This window comes from Nothobranchius furzeri, chromosome 3 (genome assembly GCF_043380555.1).
Source record: "Nothobranchius furzeri strain GRZ-AD chromosome 3, NfurGRZ-RIMD1, whole genome shotgun sequence".
Taxonomy (NCBI): domain Eukaryota; kingdom Metazoa; phylum Chordata; class Actinopteri; order Cyprinodontiformes; family Nothobranchiidae; genus Nothobranchius; species Nothobranchius furzeri.
In genome coordinates, this window is record NC_091743.1 from 66818461 (window position 1) to 66845741 (window position 27281).

A 27281-nucleotide genomic window follows, 5' to 3' on the forward strand; every position below is an offset into this window, starting at 1 on the left:
TCATGATTGACTAAAAAGCAACTGATCTGTGACATGGTTCGGAAAAATTAAAGCTTTATTCAGGAAGTCTGCGTGTGACACAGAAGTTGGCAAGTATAACCCAAACCCACACAGGAAGCTTTCAGATGTGTTTGCAGTTAAGGGACACTCCCCCAAAGTACGAAATGCGATTCTTGAGCAGAGCAGATGACTACAGAGCAGCTCGTGTTGAGTCAACAGATGAACCAGATTTAGGTGGTGAGTACATATGTGGATCATACTGATTAGATATCTACCATCTAAAAAGTGTAGACTTTTATCTTAATTGTAACAATATGCTTAAGTCTACTTTGTTTTGTTTATAGTGTAGGAAGTTAAAATACAAGAAAATATTTAATGCAAAGAAACTTTGTAAAGACGTAACTGGAATTGGTTTTCTCTAAAGTTTTGTGTGATCATAAGCGGTTTTGAAACGAGATTTCCCTGCGTATTACTCATCAGAATGCTTCAGGCACAATGAACTACAGTCTGCCTAAAGTTAAACGGGACAAACACTAAATGAATTCTCTGCAGTTTACACATATAGAGTAACATAAATTACTTTATAAAAAGTGACAAATTGTATTTTTTTTAATGCTGACAGTTAAAAAGCTGAAATCCAGCATCCACCTACACGTGGAGTCACTATGAACAGACGAAAGCTTGGGTCAAATCGAAGAAGGGAAGGTAGGCAGAATGTGAAACAACCAGAGCCTGAGCAAGATCCTGAACCTAGAAATTATGTTCAAGAAGAGACGAGGAGGTTTGAACCTCAAGAGACACGGGTGTCTGCAGCAACGCAGCTTGAAATACAGGAAGAATCGGGACATGAGAAACATTCAAGTTTGTCTGCAAAGCATGATCCCTCTTTCGTCTCAACCATGACATGTAAATACTCTGAAGTTAAGACCTCCAGTGCCATGCCTTGCTCAGAGGATGCTTTTAAAACTGCAGTTGGCAAAGATGGCAATATGCAAGCTTGTAAAGAGACCAAACTGGAAGTTCCAGAAGCAGATGACAGTGCTCAAAGAGAGGGCATAAAGGAAAATATGCACCAGTGCCTCCCTGAGTGGCACAGCTTAAATATTTCTACTTTACCTTCACTGGAACATGAAATAATCAAACAAGAAGATTCCTGCACATTTTCTGTGGCTGAAAGAAAAAGCAAAAAGAAATATGATGAAGGCTTGTCCGTGCAAGATGAAAGCCTTCAGGGCAATTATCCTGTAAGAGAATCACATGTAAGGACATTAGTTTCAGATTATTTCATGCCAGAGACAACCACAGATAATAGCATCATTACAGTAGACAGAGAAAGCGAGAACAGTACTGAGCAAACAGTGGTTTTATTACCAAGTAGGGAGTTGTCAACAAATGAATATGCTGAGGAGCTTTTCAAACTACCTAAAGTCAGAGATGGCGTGTTAACAGAAGAAACTTTGAAGAAAATGGGAAAAAAGGACAAAAAGCTAACACAAATGCAACATCTGCATCAAATTGCAGCTCAAAGTACAGTTTTGCATGCAACAGAGGACTATGACGCTCCCAAAAATATAGAGTTTGAAATCAACACTCACCGGTTTCAACTTGTAGCGAAAGTTACAGATGAACAAAATCCATGGGCTGCAAAAGAAAACAATGTGGATGAGATCAATGACAGTGATCCCAAGCAAATAAGGAAGAGCCAACTTGTCCCCTCTGTCAGTCTGTTTGAGGGTGGAGAATTCGTAGAGGAAGATAAACTTGGGGCTGAACAAAGTATTCATCAAAAAACAGACTTCTTTGAAGGCGAGAAGAATGATTTTTCAGTTAACTCTCCATTGTTGGACCTAAATGCTCCAGATTTCCCACTTCAGGCCAAGTCTTCAAGCACAGATGAGCAAAACAATAGTAACTTAAAATTCGGTGGGGCCAGACTAAAACTGGTGTCAAGTCAGAGAAATAAAGGAAGACAGCATGTTAAAGACATAAAAGATGACGTGATGGGTGATGAAGCATTTGAAACATCAAAAGTGTCATTTAAGATAAAGACAGAAGACTTAAAAAACTTAAGTGAAACAGAGCTAAGTGTACTAAGTTCAGTTTCAAATGGCAATTCCATATCTTTAAAGAACTGGCCTGCACATTATTCTGAAGTTCAGACCTTTGAGCCAACAAAGAATCCTACAACTGAGCCACAGAGCTTGATACTTACAGGTGAAGAACATCCAAGAAGCCATGATAAAAAACGGCCAAACACTAAAAAAGAAAAAGTTGAAGAATTGGTCGACATCACACAGAAAGAAGTTGTAGCTGAGTCTCTTCCCTGTGAGAACGCCAAAGATGTCCATTCAGCGGAACTACAGGGGGCTGAAGTTTATGCATCTCAAACGCAACAACATTTGATAACAGTTAAAGGTTATGCAACACAAACTTGTGAAATTTTTTCTGGAAACCTTACTGGTTGTGTTGAAATGACTGAACCCACAATCATAAGTACAGATGATTCTGACACAAAACTGGATGAAAACATTGTAGAGGCTGTAGTTCAAAAAAGCAAGAATATGGATGTACATTATACGAATCAATCTAAAATTAGTGATGTAGATATGGCTAACTCTGGTCAAGTCCATGACTTAAAAGACAGAGTGGAAGATGTTCAGGAACCCAACACTAAGCTAATATTTTCTAAGAAGAAGGGAGTTCATTTTTACTCTGAAAAAGATTCTGTTAACGTTCAATCTGAGATGGTAGATGAGAAGGTCTACATAGGTGCTTTGACAAAATTAAAAGAACCTCAGCAACTAGATTATGCATCTGGAACAGTGATGGATGATGCCCAGGACTATGTTGAAATTGTTGGAAATGTGGATAGCCAAAGTAAAATCTCTGCCATGATGCAGTCAAGGTTCGCAGAGAAAAGTGATGATGAAACTGCAACAAAGGAAAAGGTTTTACTAAAGTCAGGAACAATTATTTTTGCTGCTGAAAATGTTGATTTGGAAGTAGTAGGACATAGAAATAAAGATGATTCTGCAAATGTTTCTCAACAAACAATGATCCACAGAATAGGAGAAGAAACTATGAACTATAAGAGTAGGACATTTGTGGAAAGAGATGTTACACAAAATGCTGGGAAAGGTATCTTTTCAGAGGCTGATAGGAAGGAGGTTTCTGTTGTGTCTCCACTACCACACCTAAATGCTCCGCCAGACCTCCAACTTCAAAATAAATCTCTGAGCACAGATAAAAAAGCTGATGCTAACTTCAGCTTAAGTGAAAACAGGAGAAAACTGGGGTCAGGCCATAAAAAGAAGAGAAGAAAAAGTAGTAAGGAATCCAAGGAAGAATATTTAGAAAGTACCAATGAAGACAAAGAAGTGGAAACATCACAATTATTAAAAATACAGACAGCAGAGCAGGAAGACTCGAGCAAAGGCAATGAGCACAAAATTATGTCAACATCACAAGACAGCTCCATGTCTTTAATGTCTGAGTCGCAGAGAATATTTCCTGAAAATGAAAATTTGGAGCATGACCAAGAAAAAAGAAAACTGGACATTGGGACTACAATGATAACCAGTGATGTTATTTCAGAGACTACTCAGAGGAAAGTGCAGGAAATAAAAGTCCATCCAAAACAAATGAAAGAAAGTCTACAGACTGGTTATCCTGAAAGCCTGACTGGCCATGCTGAAATGTCTATGCTCACAATGAAAAGTGGTGGTGATGATTCTGGTGTCAAGGAAGTAGACTATCCTACAACTAGAAATATTTTGGACGATTCGGACCTGAAAGCTGATGATTATGATTTATCTGATACAGAAAAACAACCAATCAGAGACACTGTTGACTCCTCTCTAAGTCAGGTCTATGAGTTCAAAGTCAGAGTGGAAGATGAGGTCAAACCAAACACTGAACAAATGTTTCATCAGGAAAAGGAAAGACTCTTCTCTAAAACTGAGGACAAATCTGCATCAACACTTCAGTCTGAAACAATTTCCTCTGAATCTCAGCCTCAGAAGGATTCTGAGACCAAAGATGAGCAAACAAGCAGAGCCTTCAGCAGCAGTGACAGAAGGAAACTAGGGTCAAGTTGTAGAAATAAGAGAGGACAGCGTGTTAAAGAATCTACAGATGAAGTTCTGGAAAATAGCAAGGCTGATGAAAGCATTGACACTACATTGGTGTCATTGAAAGAAAAGACGGTAATCCAAGAAAAATTAACTCATGAACTTCAGAGTGATGTTAACGTGTTTCTGCCACATGAGTGCTCCATGTTTACAGTACTTGTATCTTCCTCTGAGGTTCACAGCTCTGGAACTAAAGACAATCCTGACACCCACCTGGAGAGTTTTATCACCAAGACTGTAAATCCTCCTGCATATCCAGATCAAAAAGATAAAAACATTGATGTTAAAACCTTTGATAAGTCTGGTGAAGCCAAACCACTGAAAAAATCTGACTCTCCTAAGACAAAAGAGGTTATAAGTCTTCATGGTCCCATTATTGTTGCTGAACAAAAGCAAAGACCCGAGACTCTGCAAACACACGAACAAGAAAGTTTGCAAATTGATCAAACACATGACCCCAAGACAAATGATGTCCTGGAGAATCCACAGACTGTTTCTGGCATCCTGGTTGACCATTCTGAAATCATTAAGACTCGCCCATCAGAATTCACACAGAGAAGCAACAATGATTCTATTACCAAACAGGAAATGTTAACCCAAGAGAACAAGATGCTGATGTCCTCTACAACAGAAACGAGCTTGAATGCAGCAGTCCAGATTAATGAAGATATTCCAGTGGTTGGTCCCAAGCAAATATGGATCACCAGAACAGGAGTAGAAACTGCTATGTGTCTGCATGAAGATGAAGAAGTTGTAGACAAAGACAAGAAACACAGAGCTGGACAAAGTGTTCATCAAGAAGGAGACTTGTCTGAAGCACAGTGGAAGGATGTTTCTGTTCTTTCTCCACTGTCAAGCCTAGATGCACCTTCAGATCTCCAACTTCAAGACAAACCTCCGAGTACAGATGAGCAGACTGATGCCAACTTCAGCTTCAGTGGACACAGGAGAAAACTTGGATCAAGCCGTAAAAACAAGGAGAAACAGCATGGTAAGGGACCTAAGGAGGAAGATTCAGAAAATTTCAAAGATGAAGAACTGGAAACATCACAATTCTTAAAAATACAGACAGCAGGGCAAGAAGACTTGAGCCAAGGTAATGAGCACAAAGTTGTCCTGTCAACATCACAGGACAGCTCCATGCCTTTAATGTTTGAGTCACAGAGAATCATTCCTGAAAAGCTTCAACATGATAAAGATAAAAGAAAACCAGACATGAAGACTGAAATGATGGAAGAACCTGTGGACCTCACACAGCAAGGAGTTGATCAGATTCAGACTTTTGACAAAGAGAAAACCAGTGATGTTATTTCAGAGTCTATTCAGAGGGAAGTGCAGGAAGTAAAAGTTCATCCAAAACAAATGAAAGAAAGTCTACAGACTGGTTATCCTGAAAGCCTGACTGGCCATGCTGAAATGTCTATGCTCACAATGAAAAGTGGTGGTGATGATTCTGGTGTCAAGGAAGTAGACTATCCTACAACTAGAAATATTTTGGACGATTCGGACCTGAAAGCTGATGATTATGATTTATCTGATACAGAAAAACAACCAATCAGAGACACTGTTGACTCCTCTCTAAGTCAGGTCTATGAGTTCAAAGTCAGAGTGGAAGATGAGGTCAAACCAAACACTGAACAAATGTTTCATCAGGAAAAAGAAAGACTTTTCTCTGAACCTGAGGACAAATCTGCATCAACACTTCAGTCTGAAACATTTTCCTCTGAATCTCAGCCTCAGAAGGATTCTGAGACCAAAGATGAGCAAACAAGCAGAGCCTTCAGCAGCAGTGACAGAAGGAAACTAGGGTCAAGTCGTAGAAATAAGAGAGGACAGCGTGTTAAAGAATCTACAGATGAAGTTCTGGAAAATAGCAAGGCTGATGAAAGCATTGACACTGCATTGGTGTCATTGAAAGAAAAGACGGTAATCCAAGAAAAATTAACTCATGAACTTCAGAGTGATGTTAACGTGTTTCTGCCACATGAGTGCTCCATGTTTACAGTACTTGTATCTTCCTCTGAGGTTCACAGCTCTGGAACTAAAGACAATCCTGACACCCACCTGAAGAGTTTTATCACCAAGACTGTAAATCCTCCTGTACATCCAGATCAAAAAGATAAAAACATTGATGTTAAAACCTTTGATAAGTCTGGTGAAGCCAAACCACTGAAAAAATCTGACTCTCCTGTGACGAAAGAGGTTATAAGTCTTCATGGTCCCATTATTGTTGCTGAACAAAAGCAAAGACCCGAGACTCTGCAAACACACGAACAAGAAAGTTTGCAAATTGATCAAACACATGACCCCAAGACAAATGATGTCCTGGAGAATCCACAGACTGTTTCTGGCATCCTGGTTGACCATTCTGAAATCATTAAGACTCGCCCATCAGAATTCACACAGAGAAGCAACAATGATTCTATTACCAAACAGGAAATGTTAACCCAAGAGGACAAGGCGCTGATGTCCTCTACAACAGAAACGAGCTTGAATGCAGCAGTCCAGATTAATGAAGATATTCCAGTGGTTGGTCCCAAGCAAATATGGATCACCAGAACAGGAGTAGAAACTGCTATGTGTCTGCATGAAGATGAAGAAGTTGTAGACAAAGACAAGAAACACAGAGCTGGACAAAGTGTTCATCAAGAAGGAGACTTGTCTGAAGCACAGTGGAAGGATGTTTCTGTTCTTTCTCCACTGTCAAGCCTAGATGCACCTTCAGATCTCCAACTTCAAGACAAACCTCCGAGTACAGATGAGCAGACTGATGCCAACTTCAGCTTCAGTGGACACAGGAGAAAACTTGGATCAAGCCGTAAAAACAAGGGGAAACAGCATGGTAAAGGACCTAAGGAGGAAGATTCAGAAAATTTCAAAGATGAAGAACTGGAAACATCACAATTCTTAAAAATACAGACAGCAGGGCAAGAAGACTTGAGCCAAGGTAATGAGCACAAAGCTGTCCTGTCAACATCACAGGACAGCTCCATGCCTTTAATGTTTGAGTCACAGAGAATCATTCCTGAAAAGCTTCAACATGATAAAGATAAAAGAAAACCAGACATTAAGACTGAAATGATGGAAGAACCTGTGGACCTCACACAGCAAGGAGTTGATCAGATTCAGACTTTTGACAAAGAGAAAACCAGTGATGTTATTTCAGAGTCTATTCAGAGGAAAGTGCAGGAAGTAAAAGTTCATCCAAAACAAATGAAAGAAAGTCTACAGACTGGTTATCCTGAAAGCCTGACTGGCCATGCTGAAATGTCTATGCTCACAATGAAAAGTGGTGGTGATGATTCTGGTGTCAAGGAAGTAGACTATCCTACAGCTAGAAATATTTTGGACGATTCGGACCTGAAAGCTGATGATTATGATTTATCTGATACAGAAAAACAACCAATCAGAGACACTGTTGACTCCTCTCTAAGTCAGGTCTATGAGTTCAAAGTCAGAGTGGAAGATGAGGTCAAACCAAACACTGAACAAATGTTTCATCAGGAAAAAGAAAGAGTTTTCTCTGAACCTGAGGACAAATCTGCATCAACACTTCAGTCTGAAACATTTTCCTCTGAATCTCAGCCTCAGAAGGATTCTGAGACCAAAGATGAGCAAACAAGCAGAGCCTTCAGCAGCAGTGACAGAAGGAAACTAGGGTCAAGTCGTAGAAATAAGAGAGGACAGCGTGTTAAAGAACCTACAGATGAAGTTCTGGAAAATAGCAAGGCTGATGAAAGCATTGACACTGCATTGGTGTCATTGAAAGAAAAGACAGTAATCCAAGAAAAATTAACTCATGAACTTCAGAGTGATGTTAACGTGTTTCTGCCACATGAGTGCTCCATGTTTACAGTACTTGTATCTTCCTCTGAGGTTCACAGCTCTGGAACTAAAGACAATCCTGACACCCACCTGGAGAGTTTTATCACTAAGACTGTAAATCCTCCTGTACATCCAGTTCAAAAAGATAAAAACATTGATGTTAAAACCTTTGATAAGTCTGGTGAAGCCAAACCACTGAAAAAATCTGACTCTCCTGTGACGAAAGAGGTTATAAGTCTTCATGGTCCCATTATTGTTGCTGAACAAAAGCAAAGACCCGAGACTCTGCAAACACAAGAACAAGAAAGTTTGCAAATTGATCAAACACATGACCCCAAGACAAATGATGTCCTGGAGAATCCACAGACTGTTTCTGGCATCCTGGTTGACCATTCTGAAATCATTAAGACTCGCCCATCAGAATTCACACAGAGAAGCAACAATGATTCTATTACCAAACAGGAAATGTTAACCCAAGAGGACAAGGCGCTGATGTCCTCTACAACAGAAACGAGCTTGAATGCAGCAGTCCAGATTAATGAAGATATTCCAGTGGTTGGTCCCAAGCAAATATGGATCACCAGAACAGGAGTAGAAACTGCTATGTGTCTGCATGAAGATGAAGAAGTTGTAGACAAAGACAAGAAACACAGAGCTGGACAAAGTGTTCATCAAGAAGGAGACTTGTCTGAAGCACAGTGGAAGGATGTTTCTGTTCTTTCTCCACTGTCAAGCCTAAATGCACCTTCAGATCTCCAACTTCAAGACAAACCTCCGAGTACAGATGAGCAGACTGATGCCAACTTCAGCTTCAGTGGACACAGGAGAAAACTTGGATCAAGCCGTAAAAACAAGGGGAAACAGCATGGTAAGGGACCTAAGGAGGAAGATTCAGAAAATTTCAAAGATGAAGAACTGGAAACATCACAATTATTAAAAATACAGACAGCAGGGCAGGAAGACTTGAGCCAAGGTAATGAGCACAAAGTTGTCCTGTCAACATCACAGGACAGCTCCATGCCTTTAATGTTTGAGTCACAGAGAATCATTCCTGAAAAGCTTCAACATGATAAAGATAAAAGAAAACCAGACATTAAGACTGAAATGATGGAAGAACCTGTGGACCTCACACGGCAAGGAGTTGATCAGATTCAGACTTTTGACAAAGAGAAAACCAGTGATGTTATTTCAGAGTCTACTCAGAGGAAAGTGCAGGAAGTAAAAGTTCATCCAAAACAAATGAAAGAAAGTCTACAGACTGGTTATCCTGAAAGCCTGACTGGCCATGCTGAAATGTCTATGCTCACAATGAAAAGTGGTGGTGATGATTCTGGTGTCAAGGAAGTAGACTATCCTACAACTAGAAATATTTTGGACGATTCGGACCTGAAATCTGATGATTATGATTTATCTGATACAGAAAAACAACCAATCAGAGACACTGTTGACTCCTCTCTAAGCCAGGTCTATGAGTTCAAAGTCAGAGTGGAAGATGAGGTCAAACCAAACACTGAACAAATGTTTCATCAGGAAAAGGAAAGACTTTTCTCTGAACCTGAGGACAAATCTGCATCAACACTTCAGTCTGAAACATTTTCCTCTGAATCTCAGCCTCAGAAGGATTCTGAGACCAAAGATGAGCAAACAAGCAGAGCCTTCAGCAGCAGTGACAGAAGGAAACTAGGGTCAAGTCGTAGAAATAAGAGAGGACAGCGTGTTAAAGAACCTACAGATGAAGTTCTGGAAAATAGCAAGGCTGATGAAAGCATTGACACTACATTGGTGTCATTGAAAGAAAAGACGGTAATCCAAGAAAAATTAACTCATGAACTTCAGAGTGATGTTAACGTGTTTCTGCCACATGAGTGCTCCATGTTTACAGTACTTGTATCTTCCTCTGAGGTTCACAGCTCTGGAACTAAAGACAATCCTGACACCCACCTGGAGAGTTTTATCACTAAGACTGTAAATCCTCCTGCATATCCAGATCAAAAAGATAAAAACATTGATGTTAAAACCTTTGATAAGTCTGGTGAAGCCAAACCACTGAAAAAATCTGACTATCCTAAGACAAAAGAGGTTATAAGTCTTCATGGTCCCATTATTGTTGCTGAACAAAAGCAAAGACCCGAGACTCTGCAAACACACGAACAAGAAAGTTTGCAAATTGATCAAACACATGACTCCAAGACAAATGATGTCCTGGAGAATCCACAGACTGTTTCTGGCATCCTGGTTGACCATTCTGAAATCATTAAGACTCGCCCATCAGAATTCACACAGAGAAGCAACAATGATTCTATTACCAAACAGGAAATGTTAACCCAAGAGGACAAGGCGCTGATGTCCTCTACAACAGAAACGAGCTTGAATGCAGCAGTCCAGTTTAATGAAGATATTCCAGTGGTTGGTCCCAAGCAAATATGGATCACCAGAACAGGAGTAGAAACTGCTATGTGTCTGCATGAAGATGAAGAAGTTGTAGACAAAGACAAGAAACACAGAGCTGGACAAAGTGTTCAAGAAGGAGACTTGTCTGAAGCACAGTGGAAGGATGTTTCTTTTCTTTCTCCACTGTCAAGCCTAAATGCACCTTCAGATCTCCAACTTCAAGACAAACCTCCGAGTACAGATGAGCAGACTGATGCCAACTTCAGCTTCAGTGGACACAGGAGAAAACTTGGATCAAGCCGTAAAAACAAGGGGAAACAGCATGGTAAAGGACCTAAGGAGGAAGATTCAGAAAATTTCAAAGATGAAGAACTGGAAACATCACAATTCTTAAAAATACAGACAGCAGGGAAAGAAGACTTGAGCCAAGGTAATGAGCACAAAGCTGTCCTGTCAACATCACAGGACAGCTCCATGCCTTTAATGTTTGAGTCACAGAGAATCATTCCTGAAAAGCTTCAACATGATAAAGATAAAAGAAAACCAGACATTAAGACTGAAATGATGGAAGAACCTGTGGACCTCACACAGCAAGGAGTTGATCAGATTCAGACTTTTGACAAAGAGAAAACCAGTGATGTTATTTCAGAGTCTATTCAGAGGAAAGTGCAGGAAGTAAAAGTTCATCCAAAACAAATGAAAGAAAGTCTACAGACTGGTTATCCTGAAAGCCTGACTGGCCATGCTGAAATGTCTATGCTCACAATGAAAAGTGGTGGTGATGATTCTGGTGTCAAGGAAGTAGACTATCCTACAACTAGAAATATTTTGGACGATTCGGACCTGAAAGCTGATGATTATGATTTATCTGATACAGAAAAACAACCAATCAGAGACACTGTTGACTCCTCTCTAAGCCAGGTCTATGAGTTCAAAGTCAGAGTGGAAGATGAGGTCAAACCAAACACTGAACAAATGTTTCATCAGGAAAAAGAAAGAGTTTTCTCTGAACCTGAGGACAAATCTGCATCAACACTTCAGTCTGAAACAATTTCCTCTGAATCTCAGCCTCAGAAGGATTCTGAGACCAAAGATGAGCAAACAAGCAGAGCCTTCAGCAGCAGTGACAGAAGGAAACTAGGGTCAAGTCGTAGAAATAAGAGAGGACAGCGTGTTAAAGAATCTACAGATGAAGTTCTGGAAAATAGCAAGGCTGATGAAAGCATTGACACTACATTGGTGTCATTGAAAGAAAAGACAGTAATCCAAGAAAAATTAACTCATGAACTTCAGAGTGATGTTAACGTGTTTCTGCCACATGAGTGCTCCATGTTTACAGTACTTGTATCTTCCTCTGAGGTTCACAGCTCTGAAACTAAAGACAATCCTGACACCCACCTTAAGAGTTTTATCACCAAGACTGTAAATCCTCCTGTTCACCCAGATCAAAAAGATAAAAACATTGATGTTAAAACCTTTGATAAGTCTGGTGAAGCCAAACCACTGAAAAAATCTGACTCTCCTGTGACGAAAGAGGTTATAAGTCTTCATGGTCCCATTATTGTTGCTGAACAAAAGCAAAGACCCGAGACTCTGCAAACACAAGAACAAGAAAGTTTGCAAATTGATCAAACACATGACCCCAAGACAAATGATGTCCTGGAGAATCCACAGACTGTTTCTGGCATCCTGGTTGACCATTCTGAAATCATTAAGACTCACCCATCAGAATTCACACAGAGAAGCAACAATGATTCTATTACCAAACAGGAAATGTTAACCCAAGAGGACAAGGCGCTGATGTCCTCTACAACAGAAACGAGCTTGAATGCAGCAGTCCAGATTAATGAAGATATTCCAGTGGTTGGTCCCAAGCAAATATGGATCACCAGAACAGGAGTAGAAACTGCTATGTGTCTGCATGAAGATGAAGAAGTTGTAGACAAAGACAAGAAACACAGAGCTGGACAAAGTGTTCATCAAGAAGGAGACTTGTCTGAAGCACAGTGGAAGGATGTTTCTGTTCTTTCTCCACTGTCAAGCCTAGATGCACCTTCAGATCTCCAACTTCAAGACAAACCTCTGAGTACAGATGAGCAGACTGATGCCAACTTCAGCTTCAGTGGACACAGGAGAAAACTTGGATCAAGCCGTAAAAACAAGGAGAAACAGCATGGTAAGGGACCTAAGGAGGAAGATTCAGAAAATTTCAAAGATGAAGAACTGGAAACATCACAATTATTAAAAATACAGACAGCAGGGCAAGAAGACTTGAGCCAAGGTAATGAGCACAAAGTTGTCCTGTCAACATCACAGGACAGCTCCATGCCTTTAATGTTTGAGTCACAGAGAATCAATCCTGAAAAGCTTCAACATGATAAAGATAAAAGAAAACCAGACATTAAGACTGAAATGATGGAAGAACCTGTGGACCTCACACGGCAAGGAGTTGATCAGATTCAGACTTTTGACAAAGAGAAAACCAGTGATGTTATTTCAGAGACTACTCAGAGGGAAGTGCAGGAAGTAAAAGTTCATCCAAAACAAATGAAAGAAAGTCTACAGACTGGTTATCCTGAAAGCCTGACTGGCCATGCTGAAATGTCTATGCTCACAATGAAAAGTGGTGGTGATGATTCTGGTGTCAAGGAAGTAGACTATCCTACAACTAGAAATATTTTGGACGATTCGGACCTGAAAGCTGATGATTATGATTTATCTGATACAGAAAAACAACCAATCAGAGACACTGTTGACTCCTCTCTAAGCCAGGTCTATGAGTTCAAAGTCAGAGTGGAAGATGAGGTCAAACCAAACACTGAACAAATGTTTCATCAGGAAAAAGAAAGACTTTTCTCTGAACCTGAGGACAAATCTGCATCAACACTTCAGTCTGAAACATTTTCCTCTGAATCTCAGCCTCAGAAGGATTCTGAGACCAAAGATGAGCAAACAAGCAGAGCCTTCAGCAGCAGTGACAGAAGGAAACTAGGGTCAAGTCGTAGAAATAAGAGAGGACAGCGTGTTAAAGAATCTACAGATGAAGTTCTGGAAAATAGCAAGGCTGATGAAAGCATTGACACTACATTGGTGTCATTGAAAGAAAAGACAGTAATCCAAGAAAAATTAACTCATGAACTTCAGAGTGATGTTAACGTGTTTCTGCCACATGAGTGCTCCATGTTTACAGTACTTGTATCTTCCTCTGAGGTTCACAGCTCTGGAACTAAAGACAATCCTGACACCCACCTGAAGAGTTTTATCACCAAGACTGTAAATCCTCCTGTACATCCAGATCAAAAAGATAAAAACATTGATGTTAAAACCTTTGATAAGTCTGGTGAAGCAAAACCACTGAAAAAATCTGACTCTCCTAAGACAAAAGAGGTTATAAGTCTTCATGGTCCCATTATTGTTGCTGAACAAAAGCAAAGACCCGAGACTCTGCAAACACACGAACAAGAAAGTTTGCAAATTGATCAAACACATGACTCCAAGACAAATGATGTCCTGGAGAATCCACAGACTGTTTCTGGCATCCTGGTTGACCATTCTGAAATCATTAAGACTCACCCATCAGAATTCACACAGAGAAGCAACAATGATTCTATTACCAAACAGGAAATGTTAACCCAAGAGGACAAGATGCTGATGTCCTCTACAACAGAAACGAGCTTGAATGCAGCAGTCCAGATTAATGAAGATATTCCAGTGGTTGGTCCCAAGCAAATATGGATCACCAGAACAGGAGTAGAAACTGCTATGTGTCTGCATGAAGATGAAGAAGTTGTAGACAAAGACAAGAAACACAGAGCTGGACAAAGTGTTCAAGAAGGAGACTTGTCTGAAGCACAGTGGAAGGATGTTTCTTTTCTTTCTCCACTGTCAAGCCTAGATGCACCTTCAGATCTCCAACTTCAAGACAAACCTCCGAGTACAGATGAGCAGACTGATGCCAACTTCAGCTTCAGTGGACACAGGAGAAAACTTGGATCAAGCCGTAAAAACAAGGGGAAACAGCATGGTAAGGGACCTAAGGAGGAAGATTCAGAAAATTTCAAAGACGAAGAACTGGAAACATCACAATTCTTAAAAATACAGACAGCAGGGCAGGAAGACTTGAGCCAAGGTAATGAGCACAGAGTTGTCCTGTCAACATCACAGGACAGCTCCATGCCTTTAATGTTTGAGTCACAGAGAATCATTCCTGAAAAGCTTCAACATGATAAAGATAAAAGAAAACCAGACATTAAGACTGAAATGATGGAAGAACCTGTGGACCTCACACGGCAAGGAGTTGATCAGATTCAGACTTTTGACAAAGAGAAAACCAGTGATGTTATTTCAGAGACTATTCAGAGGGAAGTGCAGGAAGTAAAAGTTCATCCAAAACAAATGAAAGAAAGTCTACAGACTGGTTATCCTGAAAGCCTGACTGGCCATGCTGAAATGTCTATGCTCACAATGAAAAGTGGTGGTGATGATTCTGGTGTCAAGGAAGTAGACTATCCTACAACTAGAAATATTTTGGACAATTCGGACCTGAAAGCTGATGATTATGATTTATCTGATACAGAAAAACAACCAATCAGAGACACTGTTGACTCCTCTCTAAGCCAGGTCTATGAGTTCAAAGTCAGAGTGGAAGATGAGGTCAAACCAAACACTGAACAAATGTTTCATCAGGAAAAAGAAAGAGTTTTCTCTGAAACTGAGGACAAATCTGCATCAACACTTCAGTCTGAAACATTTTCCTCTGAATCTCAGCCTCAGAAGGATTCTGAGACCAAAGATGAGCAAACAAGCAGAGCCTTCAGCAGCAGTGACAGAAGGAAACTAGGGTCAAGTCGTAGAAATAAGAGAGGACAGCGTGTTAAAGAATCTACAGATGAAGTTCTGGAAAATAGCAAGGCTGATGAAATCCCAGAAAATTCAAAGGTTAGTTTAGAAATAGTTACATTTGAGCAGAAATATTCACACCAAGACACTGATCACATTTTTATGACATCTGTTTCACAGAACAGGTCTGTCTCTCTAATGCCTTTATCTGGTCATTCTTCTCAGGTTCTGAGCTCAGATCCACCTGATTATCTTGAAACTATCCCTCAGAGCCTTCCTGACAGTGAACAAGATTCAGAGGACCATAGTGACAGAGAGAGCAGTGTTTTTGCCAATTTAGTTAAAAAGTCAACAAACTTCAGTCAACAAGAGGTTGATAAATATCTTACTGCTTCCACTAGAGATCTTCTAGGTGATGATCAAAGAATAAAAGTTCATTCAACTCAACAAAGTCTGCATACCTGCTACTCGCCTGTAAGTGGAGATACAGAAAATTTAGACATTTTTTCTGGGAATTTGTCTGAACAGGCTGAAATGTTTGGGTTTACAAAGAAAAGCGAGTCTGCATCTACAGACGAATTGTATCCCACTAAAGTAAGAATGTCAGTGGCATCGGACCTGAAACCTGGTACAGAAAACCCTCATGCTGGTGACTCTGCTTTGAGTCAAGTGCATCAACCAGGGAGCGTACGTGACCCAACCACCAGCGGCCACAAACGCAAACTTGCTTCAAGCCGTAGACTTAAAGGAGGACATACAGTCAAAGATCCTGATGCTGAAACACACGATAAACCCGTACAAGATTTAGTAGAGGAGGCAAGTAGTTTTAGGCTCATTGAAAGTTCAGATATAACTCCTAGAAGAGCACATTCAACCTCAAACGTGGATCAGAAGGTACCCAACGGGTCAATGATTCAGGATGGGGACCTTTCCAGCAGGAAGAGAGATGAACGTACAGAGCTGCCAACAAAGGATAAAAACTCGCACGAGAATGTTTTGGCATCTAAACCACATTCATTTCCTTTCACAACAGACGTCAATTCAGAAATAAATACCAGCAGAGATCGTACCATATCTGAAAATATAGCTGGAAGTAAATCACCAAAGAATGATGCCTATGAATCGTCTCAGCATGCTATAGATGCTGTTAGGAAAGCACAGGTACAGGAAGTTGATCCTGGACAAGTGTGTGCTGAAAAAGAGAAGGGTGAAGCTGTAGGAAAGAATGAAAAAACAGCCCAAAAATCATTTTATTTAACAGAAAACAAAGAAATGTTTGATTTTGTGTCAAGTGGGAGAGACTTTTCTGTCGCATCAGAGGGAACCACAGAAAAAAGCATTCCCAGAAACCACAATGAAATCGAATGCAGCGTTGAGCAAAAAGCATATTCATCACCGCAAGATCGTTTACCAACAGCTGGGGAACAAGATAAGAGTATCAACATTTCTGAAGCTGCAAGAAAACACCAGTTAGAGGACTTTGTGAGCAAAGAGCACGCAGAACAGATTAACCCAGATCAAATGCAGGAAACATGTCACATTGATTCCACTTCACTTGTTCAGAACACGTCTTTTGTTCAAACACTGCAGTCAGATGCAAATGTTGCTGTGGACTTTAATTGTGCAGACCATGATCAAAGTAACAAAAATGAAACTCACTCTGATCTAAAAGCAGCAGAGGGCAGAAGGAAGCTGGGGTCAAGTCGGAGGATTAAAGGAAGACAACAAGCCAAGTTTAGTGAAACAAACCAAGAAAATAAAGAGGAAGATAACGAAATTACAGATGAGGCAACACAAATGTCTGCAACAAAAACATCAAGGGAAGATTTCAAACCTGTTGAGAAAGTCACAACCATCGTGGCTGAAGCTGAACAAACAGAAAAGCTGCCAACAACTCTGGGTGGCAGCTCAGTTTCAACACCAGAAATCAACTCAAGCTCAGATAAAGATGATTTTACTAAATCCAATAAAAACACAGACGAGAAACACATCGAACTTCTGCATGGGACTGATAGTTTTTGTCTGATTACACATTGTGGCTTAGAAAAAGAGGGCTTGATGCAATCACAAAGCTTTGTTTCAGAAGGTGACTCAGATCTGCAGAGCAGTTTAAAACATGATGAAATTATCAGCATCCTGTCAGGCAGTGAGAGTGTGTTTGATCAAGACCAGACCATTCAGAGGCAAAACAGAGAAGCAAGGACACTGGGACAAGGGGTAGAGCTGCAGCAGATGCTTGAAGACACACAAACCGCCAGAGGTTTCTCATCAGAAGACCACGACAGAAATAGCTCAGTGGATGCCCAAGAACCTAGATTAGATGAGCTGAGAGAGAACCTTCTCAGAGCTGAACGAGGATTAAGCACGTCACTTGAGTTTATTTCTCCTTCGGAGGAATCTGCTATGGATTTAGCTTATAAAAAAGCAATATCTCTTAAAGTGGATGCCAGTGAAGGTTTGCAAGAAACATCCATGTTTAAGAAGAGGAAGATTGGCTCATCTCGCAGGACTAAAATCAACAGGAAACAAGAGGGAGAGACTCCTAGCATGGATGAACCTAAAGATGATGACATCAGCACACAAGATGATGTGTGGAATCTGGAGAAGGTTGAGGTTATGGTGGAGTTACCCTTGATCAAAGAAGTAAAAGAAAGTCTAAATGTCCATAACTTACATGGTGCACGAGAGAATGATGAAGCCAAAACTACGCGATATGATAAACATCAGCAAGCTGTTCCAGAACAAAGGTCAAAGAGCACGAGTGAAGGAGTACAGAGCCAAGCTCTGGAGGTAAAGAGTTCAAGTCCAGATTTTAGTTCGACCAGCAGAAGGAAAATGGGCTCCACCTGCAAGAATCTGGGATCACAAACTCAAAGAGAAATTCTGCATCAAGGGGAGGAGCCAAAAATAGAAGCAGCAGAGTCTGAAACACCTGCTGGAGGAGCAGCAAGTGAGAGGATCCTGCAAATTAAAGGCGTGCGACTCCACTCAGAAAACAAAGACTCTGATCAACGAACAGAGAAAGCATTCCAACCTGTGGAAATCACTCACGTTGAGGAGTCTTTATTGAAACCTCCAGCTGAAGAAACGCCTGATGAAAGTCCAGTTTCTCTGAGTCAAGTGGATGAAACAAAACAAACGCTTCACATCTCTCCGTCCTCCTCGCCCCAAAACGACTCTGTGCTGAAATCAGTCAGGAGGAAAAAGTTTGGGTCTAATAGGAGGTCTCACTTACAGCAGAGAAATAAAAACCAAGATGAAAAGGAGGATGGAGTGATACAAATACACAATGAGGATCACACCAGAGAGATAGTAGAAGAAGCAGCTGACCGAAACAGAGATGAATCACCAGATCTGGATAAAATATCAGAGGTAAGAAGCAATATCTCTTTTACTGTCATCTTCACTTGTAGATCTGAGCGCAAGTGCATCAGGATACTGATGAATAATTATTTCTGATTATAGTCATTCACCTAGCTTTTCATGCAGGCTGAGTCTAAAGTAGTCTCTTACACCTATCTTTTGCATTAGCTTCTGATTGAAAATAGACAGTGAAACTCAATGATTTGAAAATCCTGACAGATCTACGCCACACTGTCATTTAACCTCCATGGACTCACCCATCTTGACTCGAGAAGGGGAAGCTTGTTTGTTTAGCGTCCAGGAAATAGCAGAGAATGTCCCGGTTAAATGAAGCTAACCATTACCGTTATCAACTCCACCACACAGCAGAACTCCTCCAGGAAAGAAACAGTGTTCTAGAGCCAATTTAGGCAGTGGTAGAGTCATGTTGCTGTTAGCCAGTCAGAAGTGAGATGTCCAAATATCAGGAAAAAAGACACCAGATCCTGCCATCTGAAGCTACTTTGTCCTCCAACTGGCTTCTATGTCCTCAAACAGGAGCATCCGAGATTTTTCATACTAGAGTATCAATCACAAGGCATTTAATCCTACTACAGACCACTGCAAATGTATTAAAATATGAATAAAGGTGGCTTAGAATAATGTGCTCATGTCTGATTTTGTAGCATTTGTGGTGCACAAAGGAGCAGAATTTACTTTTTTTTAAACATTTTACATCATTATGTCAGGCTCTGAAAACTCCCTTCTAAAGCTAAACTTAATTCTACAACAATTCTTAAACTGATTTTCGATAGTTCCTATAGTTTGACATTATCTTTGAACAAATGAGCGTTGCTAAGTGTACATCTAGCGCCACTTCCTATTTGCATTAAACATCTTGCATGTTGGCTCCAAGAAAGTAATGACGCAGATGCAGTGACCTAAAATGAGGAACGTGTGGTCAGCGCTGCAGGTTTCACAAGGTGGAAGAGAGAACATGGTTTCCTCAGCAACATAAAATGTACAAGTCTCTCAGATTAGTTCAGTTTTATCTGATGATAAAGAGGATTAACATAAAACAAGTATCTTTTTATCCTTATATGATATAAATATATAAATAAATGATGATTATCTTTGCAAAGAAATTATGTAAAAGTGTTGAGGGTCATTTGTTATAAGTAAAACAAAATTTCCTTATTGGTAATATAAATGACCACGTTTTTGTGTTTGCAGGTGCTTGAAAAATCCTCATCTAACCTCCCAGAGACTAAAGAGCTCTCAGAGCCTGTGAGGTAAGTTTTCAGCATCGCTGAAACTGTCATTTCAGTGCAGATGTTCCCCTTTTTTTGAAAACTACGAAGCTGCTTGATTAGAATGGCGTGGTTAACTACAGCAAAGACGGTGTCAGAAAGTAACATTAGAAAAGAATCTGAAAGTATTGCTTCACTCTTTCAGCTTCTTTTTCTCCCTGTGAGGCCGAGGCGGCTCCACCTGCATTGTTGCACTTGCAGCTTTGCAGAGACTTAAAATAACACTTTTATATGTACCGCGGGGGGGGGGGGGGGGGGGGGGGGCTGGCTTTTAATCCAATCTTGTTACGTGAAACTGAAACTATGCAAGCAATCCTAAGCCGAGAGGCCCAGACTTCCCTCTCCCCAGCTACTTGGGCTAGCTCCTCCGGGGAAATCCCAAGACATTCCCTGGCTATCCAAGAGACACAGTCCTCTAGCGTGGTCTCCTCCTAGTTGCACATGCCCGGAAAACCTCACCAAGGAGGTGTGCAGGAGGCATCCTGACCAGACACTCGTGCCACCTCAACTGGCTCTTCGACATGAAGGAGCAGCCGGTCTACTCCAAGCCCCACCCGGATGACCGAGCTTCTCATCCTATCTCTAAGGGAGAGCCCAGACACCCTGCGTAGAAAACCTTTTTTGGCCGCTTGTATCCGTGATCTTGTTCTTTCGGGCACTACCCAAAGCTCATGACCATAGGTGAGGGTAGGGCTGTAGATCGACCGGTAAATCAAGAGCTTTGCCTTCCGGCTCAGCTCTCTCTTCACCACGACAGACCTGCAGAACGCCTGCAGAACTGTACATGCAGCACCAATCCGCCTATCGATCTCGCGCTCCATCTCCCTCTCATTTGTGAACAAGACCCCGAGAGATTTAACCTCCTCTACGAGGCAGGACCTCTGCTCTGACGTGGAGAAGGCATTCGACCCTGTTCTGATTTTGAGGAGCTGATTCTCATCCCAACCCAGCCAGAAAAAACTACAGAACTTAATATAAATATTTTGTCAGATTGTGTATTTATAGTCTGAAAAATGTTTGCTTCACAGTGAGAAGACTCCAGGAAGATCGTATCATGATGAAATTTGCTTCAGTCAAGACAGTAGAAGGCAGAATTCTTTAGGTAAAACAAAAATAATTCCTACACACACACACACACACACACAGATCAGCACAATGCACAGATTTTAGACCAATAAAAACAAGAAGAGTAAATTGTGATCACAAAAGTGTTTGTGACACTTTGGCAGGTAATCTGGGAGGAGCAAATGCATCAGACAGTTACAACGTGGTGATGATCGGAGACAGCTGTGTGGGGAAAACCTCGTTTATGAAAAGAGCTCAAAGTGGGAAGTTTTCTTTAGACATACCTGCCTCTGTTGGTAAGATTTTCTTTTAAAAGATTATACTCTTTAACTAATGTAGTTACACAGCTATGTGACTTTGTTACTTGATTTCTAGGTGTCGACTCCTGCATGTGGACGGTGGTCGTCGATGGAAAACCTGTGATGCTACAGTTATGGGACACAGCAGGTCAAGAGAGGTGAGTTTCCTCTTAATGTGATTTCAGTTATGAGTAAAAACAATAATGAGAATAACAAGGATATTTGGAGCTGTAGACATTGCAAGAAGATTTGCAGTAGGGTAAAAAAGTATTTGGCAGCCATCGATTGTGGAAGTTGTCCCACTTAAAAAGATGAGATCTGTTATTTTGATGGTAAACTTCAGCTGTGAGGGACAGAATGTAAAAAAACAATCCAGGAAATCAGATTGAATTATTTTAAAAGAATGCATTTAAATAATACTGCTAATGACGGGAAAACCGTTTCCTGTATGTCTTCAAGTTTGCACACAATGTAGCTGGTATTTTGGCCCATTCTTCCATGCCGATCTCTAGAGCTGTTATGTTTCTGGGCTGTCGCCGAGAATCAGTGCGGAGACACACAACACCATCATGCGTCATTGCAAGGGCTCTCCAGCAGGCTTGCAAGGATGGATGGAGTTGAGCCCACTTTTCTAAATATCAGTCGAAGTCTTGAAGACACCGCGGGCCTGTGATTGGTCAGGATGTCGCATCCTTTAACGTTCTCAAAATGAGCCAAACATATCTAGTGGCAAACAAGGAGCAGTTTAAAGAATGTCTCATGGGAAAAATCGGACAAGATAAACGTTAATACGTCTGTGACTGAAAGAGAACAAAGATACGCAGCAAAGTTTTAATTCGTGTCAGGAAATTAAGGAAAATGTGAGTTTAGAGGTGGTGACTGGATGAAGAGGTGGAGGACAGATTTGTCCGTGTTAAAAAGTCTCTGAAATACATAAACAAAATATAAACACACTAGAGACGTGACTGCAGGATACCCCAGGAAAGAGCTGTGCCCTCTGTTGTTCTGCCGGAGAGTGTGCCGACTGGTCACTCTGAAATGTCCACAATTTAGCTTTACTTTGGAGGGGAGGGGTCAGAAAACCAGTGTCAGGTGTGGCCACCATTTGCCTCATGCAGTATATATATATATATATATATATATATATATATATATATATATACCGTAAATCCTCTAATACAGGCCGGTATTCAATTAAAGGCCGGGTCTCCAATTTTGGCCGGTGTCAGAGTCAGCGGAGGTAAATAATGGCCGGTCTCTTATTGTGGCCGGATGGAATGTGGTAACAAGCAAGTACAAGAGTCCCAGCGGCAGGGTTATATTCCCTAAAACAACCAGCAGGGGGCAGTAGGGATTCACGCAGACATTTATTAGGCTTTTTCTTCAAGCTTTATAACGCTTCAGACACGATCCTCTATCACGCTCCTACCACACAGAGTCACGGTGTCAGTTAACCATGCTAATTCAACCCGCTCCACAGAACACACATCACCTTCCCTGTGGCTTACATAACACTCACACAACACGCAAATCAGCACATAGGAACTAGCAGAACGATAGGAAACACATATAACACAATACCCAGAATGCACCTGGCTTACAACCCCAGCCAGGTCATTACACTATCAAGTTCAAAGAGAACGTGCTGATTATGCTGCAGAACACTCTGGGGAGCAGCAGTAGGGGGTGTATGAACTACAGTAATCCCTCGTTTATCGCGGTAGATGCGTTCCAGACCTGGCCGCGATAGGTGAAAATCCGCGAAGTAGGGACTCCCAGCATGCCCCTCGCGGGGATTCCCTCCACGTCGCACCTACGTCACAAACCGCGGCTATAAACGGAAGTCGCCTTTACAGTTCAGTCATCGTTTCTTCAGATTCATGATCAGAGTTTCCAACCTACCGATCAATCCAACGAACTATCAGCTCATAGTAAGTTATCTTACTTACTTCTGGAAAGCCCGGCATTTCCGTGTCACTTCGTTCACGCTCGAACACTCGGGGGTTTCCTAGAGCAGCCGGCGTTTCACCGACGCTATCACTTCCGCGTCTGTGAAACCACGCTCCCTATTGAATTATCGTATGATCACATTCTCTGTGATCAGCAATGCGCTGTGCCAGACCGTAGGTACTGACACGTGATCGTTCATGTCGGTTCATTTCCTTTAATGTTTTCTGTCTTTTATTTGCGCCTAATGTGTTTCGCTGCATGCTGTGGAGCGGGGCGGTGCGGGCATCAACTTGTCCTCCAACGCACTGATCACTGATACGGCCGCCAAACAGCAAGCGCTCCGCTGTTTTTGCGGTCGGTAGATCTTTTAGAACTGCAGTTCAAAGGTAACTCATGAGGTGAATATATATGAACCCAGGCAGCAGTTTTTCTTTAGGATTGAGAGGAGATGCAGGAAGATAATAAACAGACAGGACAGAAAAATAGTCAAATAAAAACAAGTTAGTTTTTGTACCTGCTGTTGCAACATACAGACACCATTGAAGGTAATCAGAAGTGAGGAACAGAAAATGAAATAATTATTTTAATGTTTAGAGCAGCAGGAACTCCGAGAGGCTGCAGGCGCATCAGTGAGTTTGCGGCTGCTGCACGGGGGGAGGGGGGAGAGGGCTGAAGCAGAAACTACCGTTGTTAAAAGAAATGTGTTTAACTTTGAAAATGTGGGCACAATTTTAATTGTCAAAAACTCCAGCAAACCATTAGTTCATTTTGCTCAAATAGAAATAGAGGCCTGCCTCTAATACTGGCCCTCCTTCCAATAAAGGCCTGGAGCTTGATGAGCTTGAGTCAAATACAGGCCCGGGCCTGTATTAGAGGATTTACGGTATATACACATACACTAAAGGTCTTGGGGGCCTAGATTTGTTTATAAAATGTGAGAGGGGCCTTTGCTCTGATTCTGTTCACCAGAGGTTTTGGCCTCAGAATAGATTATTTGCTCTCTTTCTTATTTTTGGATTGTGAAGTTCTGCAGGGCTTTAAAAGTTGTACTGAGTTACTTTTTGCTTTAATATGTTTAGAAAGAGGCATGCTGGTTTCTGAGACCTTTAACACGCTTCATGTTGCCAGAGATATTCTTTTGAAGTGATCTTTGGCGTTAATCAGGCCTGGGAGTGGTGAGTCAAACTAAACAATGCGGTTAATCACAGTTAATGTGCGGTTTAACAAGAGCGCCAGTTACTTTTTCTCATAGAACTAGAATGGTTTGAAATGTTTTCTCATTTTCAATGGGTTTATCATTTGAAAATCGCATTTTGTTTTTGTTCAGGTCATCGGTATTGGGTGAAAAATGTGTTTGCTGATTTTGAACATTCAAGTGTGACAAAGAAAAAGCTCATAAATCAGTAATGAGACGGTGTTTCTTCACAGCAGTAAACAGCTTCTGAACATGAACAACACCCAGAGCTCAAAGGTGTGTCTAGGTGTGGGCGCATCTCAGAACTAGTCTGGCAGATTTGTTTTTGCCAACTGAAAAGAGCCTCCTGATTTAGTTACTCCTGTTTACCATCTCTGGATCTAAATGTGCTGCATTTGTCTCGTCTGATTTAAAACTTCTCAAATGTCCCTGACAACAGCCTCGTTGTCTCTACAGGTTTCACAGCGTCACAAGACAGGTTTTCCACAGAGCCCAGGCCTTTCTCTTGATGTATGACATCACTTGTTCTCAGAGTTTTTCTGCTGTCAGCTACTGGGTTAACTGCATTCAGGTAATGTGTAATAACGGCTTTAGCTGATGCTGTGTCCGAGAAACTGTTGCACAAGACATCATGTCTGAAGATGCAATGGGGCTTCTCGCTGTTCTTACAAAAAACTACTGCACTGCGTTCCATTTTACTGTTTTTCTGAACAGTCGGCATGTGCAGCTGCAGAAGTGGAATGCAGCCTTCATTAACAAACCTGTTCCCTTCCTATTGCTGCAATGTCTAATGTAAAATATGCCTGTAGAAACGCCCAAATCAGATGTTGTTATAAAAATGTTATATTTATTACTTTTTGCTTTCAGCTGATGTGTGTTCAGTTTCCTGCTGCTTTCAGACACAAGTGCAAGAGGGCTCAGAATGTTTAGTCTCTCTTTAATATTTTTGAATTAAAAAATAATAAAAAGATTTCTTAACAAAACAAAAGACATGTTAACTCCAAATGAGTAGAATGATAAGTTTCTTCTTGTTCGTTCTGAAATGAGGACGTTGGCTTCTTCCACTATAATATTTTATTCTTTTCAACTCAGACCTTTTTGTCATTATTTAGATACACTTGATATTGAAATTTTACTTTTTCTTTCGTTTTGGGGGAAAATTTTAATAACATTTTTGTCTACATTCATGAGAATCAACCTCTGGAATTGTTCTTCCTTTTACATCCCAAGTCCGGGTCTCCGGAGGTTCAATATTATTAGTTTACTTTATTATGTTGTTTGTAATTCATTACATTTAGACTTTCTGAGATAAATTTCAAGCATTCGGCTACAAATACCAGGGGGTGTTTAGGTTGGGCTGGTGCTAGCCTGACAGAAAGATTGCACACACACACACACACACACACACACACACCATCTTTGATAATTATGTGCAATGCATATCAAAGCATCGATTCTTCTGAAGTTAAAAAGAGATGCTGAGACAAATACTTTTGTGTTTTTGAAATACTTAAAGGCATTAATGTGAATGTTTTCTTACAAATAACGGTAACAGTAAAAAAAATAATGCAAGCCCTAGGGCTGGCCCCAAACCTCTCTGAACAAACACTGATTCATTCAGAACTGAGAGGAGAGAGGAGCAGAATGACTCGTGAACTCGACCCTGACTCTGAACACGACTCGTGATTTGCACAGTAAATCTAAACACTGTTTTTGCAGGAAGCTGCTGCCGAAGATGTGAGCGTTTTACTTCTAGGGAACAAGAGCGATGATGAACAGAGACGAGTTAAAACTGAAGAGGGGGACAATCTTGCTAAGGTTTGTATTTAATCGATTATGTTTTTAATCCAACATATTTACTGTAACAATCAAATAAATGAAGTGATGAATGCCTCTTTAACTCTAAAGGAGTACAACTTTGCCTTCATGGAGTGTAGCGCCGCTACAGGGCAGAACGTGATTGAATCCTTGGAAACGATGGCCAGGCAAGCTAATTTTCCATTAAAAAAAACACACATTCTGACCCGTGCTGTGGCAACCGCTGATCTTGCCGTCATGTTTTTTGCAGGATGCTGAGTCAAAGTGCCGACTTGAGAGAGAAAACCACACAGTTACACAAACAGCCGGCGCAGAAAAAACAGTCAAGCTGTTGCTGAACATCCTGCAAACACAGGACTGGATTCCAGCAAGTTTTATATAAAATAACTACATTTTTATTTTATTTTCATTATAGATTCAAACAATAAGTCAGATACTTGTTTCGGAGTACTTCATTGATTTGATATTTGGGCTTTGAACAGGTTTTATTTGGTACTTTTAATCTTATTTACCAACAATAGGTGCAAAGGGGAGGTTTTATTGCATTTTTAGCTTGGTGGGAATTTTGCAGCGTCCCTTGATCCTGTTTAAGAAGTTTTCTCTTGTATATTTTTGTATGGAGGTGTAAGGTTAAATTTTCTGATGATTAGGTTTCAGAACTTTTTTTTTTTAAGTTTCACACTTAAAATTATTTTTCATAACTTTTGCTCCACAATATTATCACTAAATGTGTGAAAAGCTCCTTTAAACTCCACTGCATTGTACCTTGTTGCAGCTCATTATTCTGTTAGTCAATAAAATCCTTCTAATCTATAATATACTACTTTTGGCTCATGGCCTTTTTGCTGTCGGCACAGCTCAAAAACACATTACTGCCTTTCATGCCCCTGCTGTTAGATGCAGTCAGTCAGTGGGTTTACTTTGATTCTGCCATTTTTTATTACATTACTGTGGAATAATTCAGAACAATAAAAACATTTTACCCTCAATAAACCTCCAGAACAGTTTGTTTCCTGGCACACTTAATCCGCGTCCTGGGCTGAGCTGATGTTTTTCCAGACTGACAAAGAAAACTGTGTTCCCCTGAGGGACGGCAAGTCCTCCAACGGTATGAAGA

General features: G+C 40.8%; 1 protein-coding gene and 1 long non-coding RNA gene across 4 annotated transcripts in view; one reads left to right on the forward strand and one right to left on the reverse strand.

The window, feature by feature from the left end:
- Positions 1–23290, reverse strand: part of LOC139068877 (uncharacterized) — a 28921-nt gene extending 5631 nt beyond the window's left edge. The window contains exons 1-3 of one of the 2 annotated variants that reach the window (XR_011520136.1): positions 23151–23290; positions 1596–1641; positions 1117–1170 (exon numbers count right to left, since the gene is read on the reverse strand). This is a non-coding gene — a long non-coding RNA (uncharacterized lncRNA). Of the gene's footprint in view, positions 1–1116; positions 1171–1595; positions 1642–2212; positions 2334–23150 lie in introns of those variants that run through there. The other variant, XR_011520135.1, reaches the window with a different exon arrangement.
- rab44 (RAB44, member RAS oncogene family) lies at positions 53–26984 on the forward strand. Of its 2 annotated transcripts, none has more exons than XM_054730733.2 (10): positions 53–237; positions 623–18557; positions 19761–19819; positions 20866–20939; positions 21067–21198; positions 21278–21359; positions 24803–24917; positions 26066–26164; positions 26255–26331; positions 26415–26984. In XM_054730733.2, exons 2-10 carry the CDS (start codon positions 666–668, stop codon positions 26500–26502), a joined length of 18618 nt encoding a protein of 6205 aa, XP_054586708.2. In that variant the 5' UTR covers positions 53–237; positions 623–665; the 3' UTR covers positions 26503–26984. The 2 variants fall into 2 exon arrangements, with proteins under 2 accessions (XP_054586708.2, XP_015814337.3); XM_015958851.3 differs by having other exon boundaries at positions 195–15284; positions 15411–18557.
- The last annotated feature ends 297 nt before the right edge of the window (positions 26985–27281 follow it).

Bases quoted from the DNA above. Each gene is read 5' to 3' on its own strand.
- rab44 (XM_054730733.2), top strand. From the start codon at position 666: ATGAACAGACGAAAGCTTGGGTCAAATCGAAGAAGGGAAGGTAGGCAG. The intron at 18,558-19,760 runs GTAAGAAGCAAT...TTGTGTTTGCAG, and splicing joins ATCTGGATAAAATATCAGAG to GTGCTTGAAAAATCCTCATC. The intron at 24,918-26,065 runs GTAATGTGTAAT...CTGTTTTTGCAG, and splicing joins ACTGGGTTAACTGCATTCAG to GAAGCTGCTGCCGAAGATGT.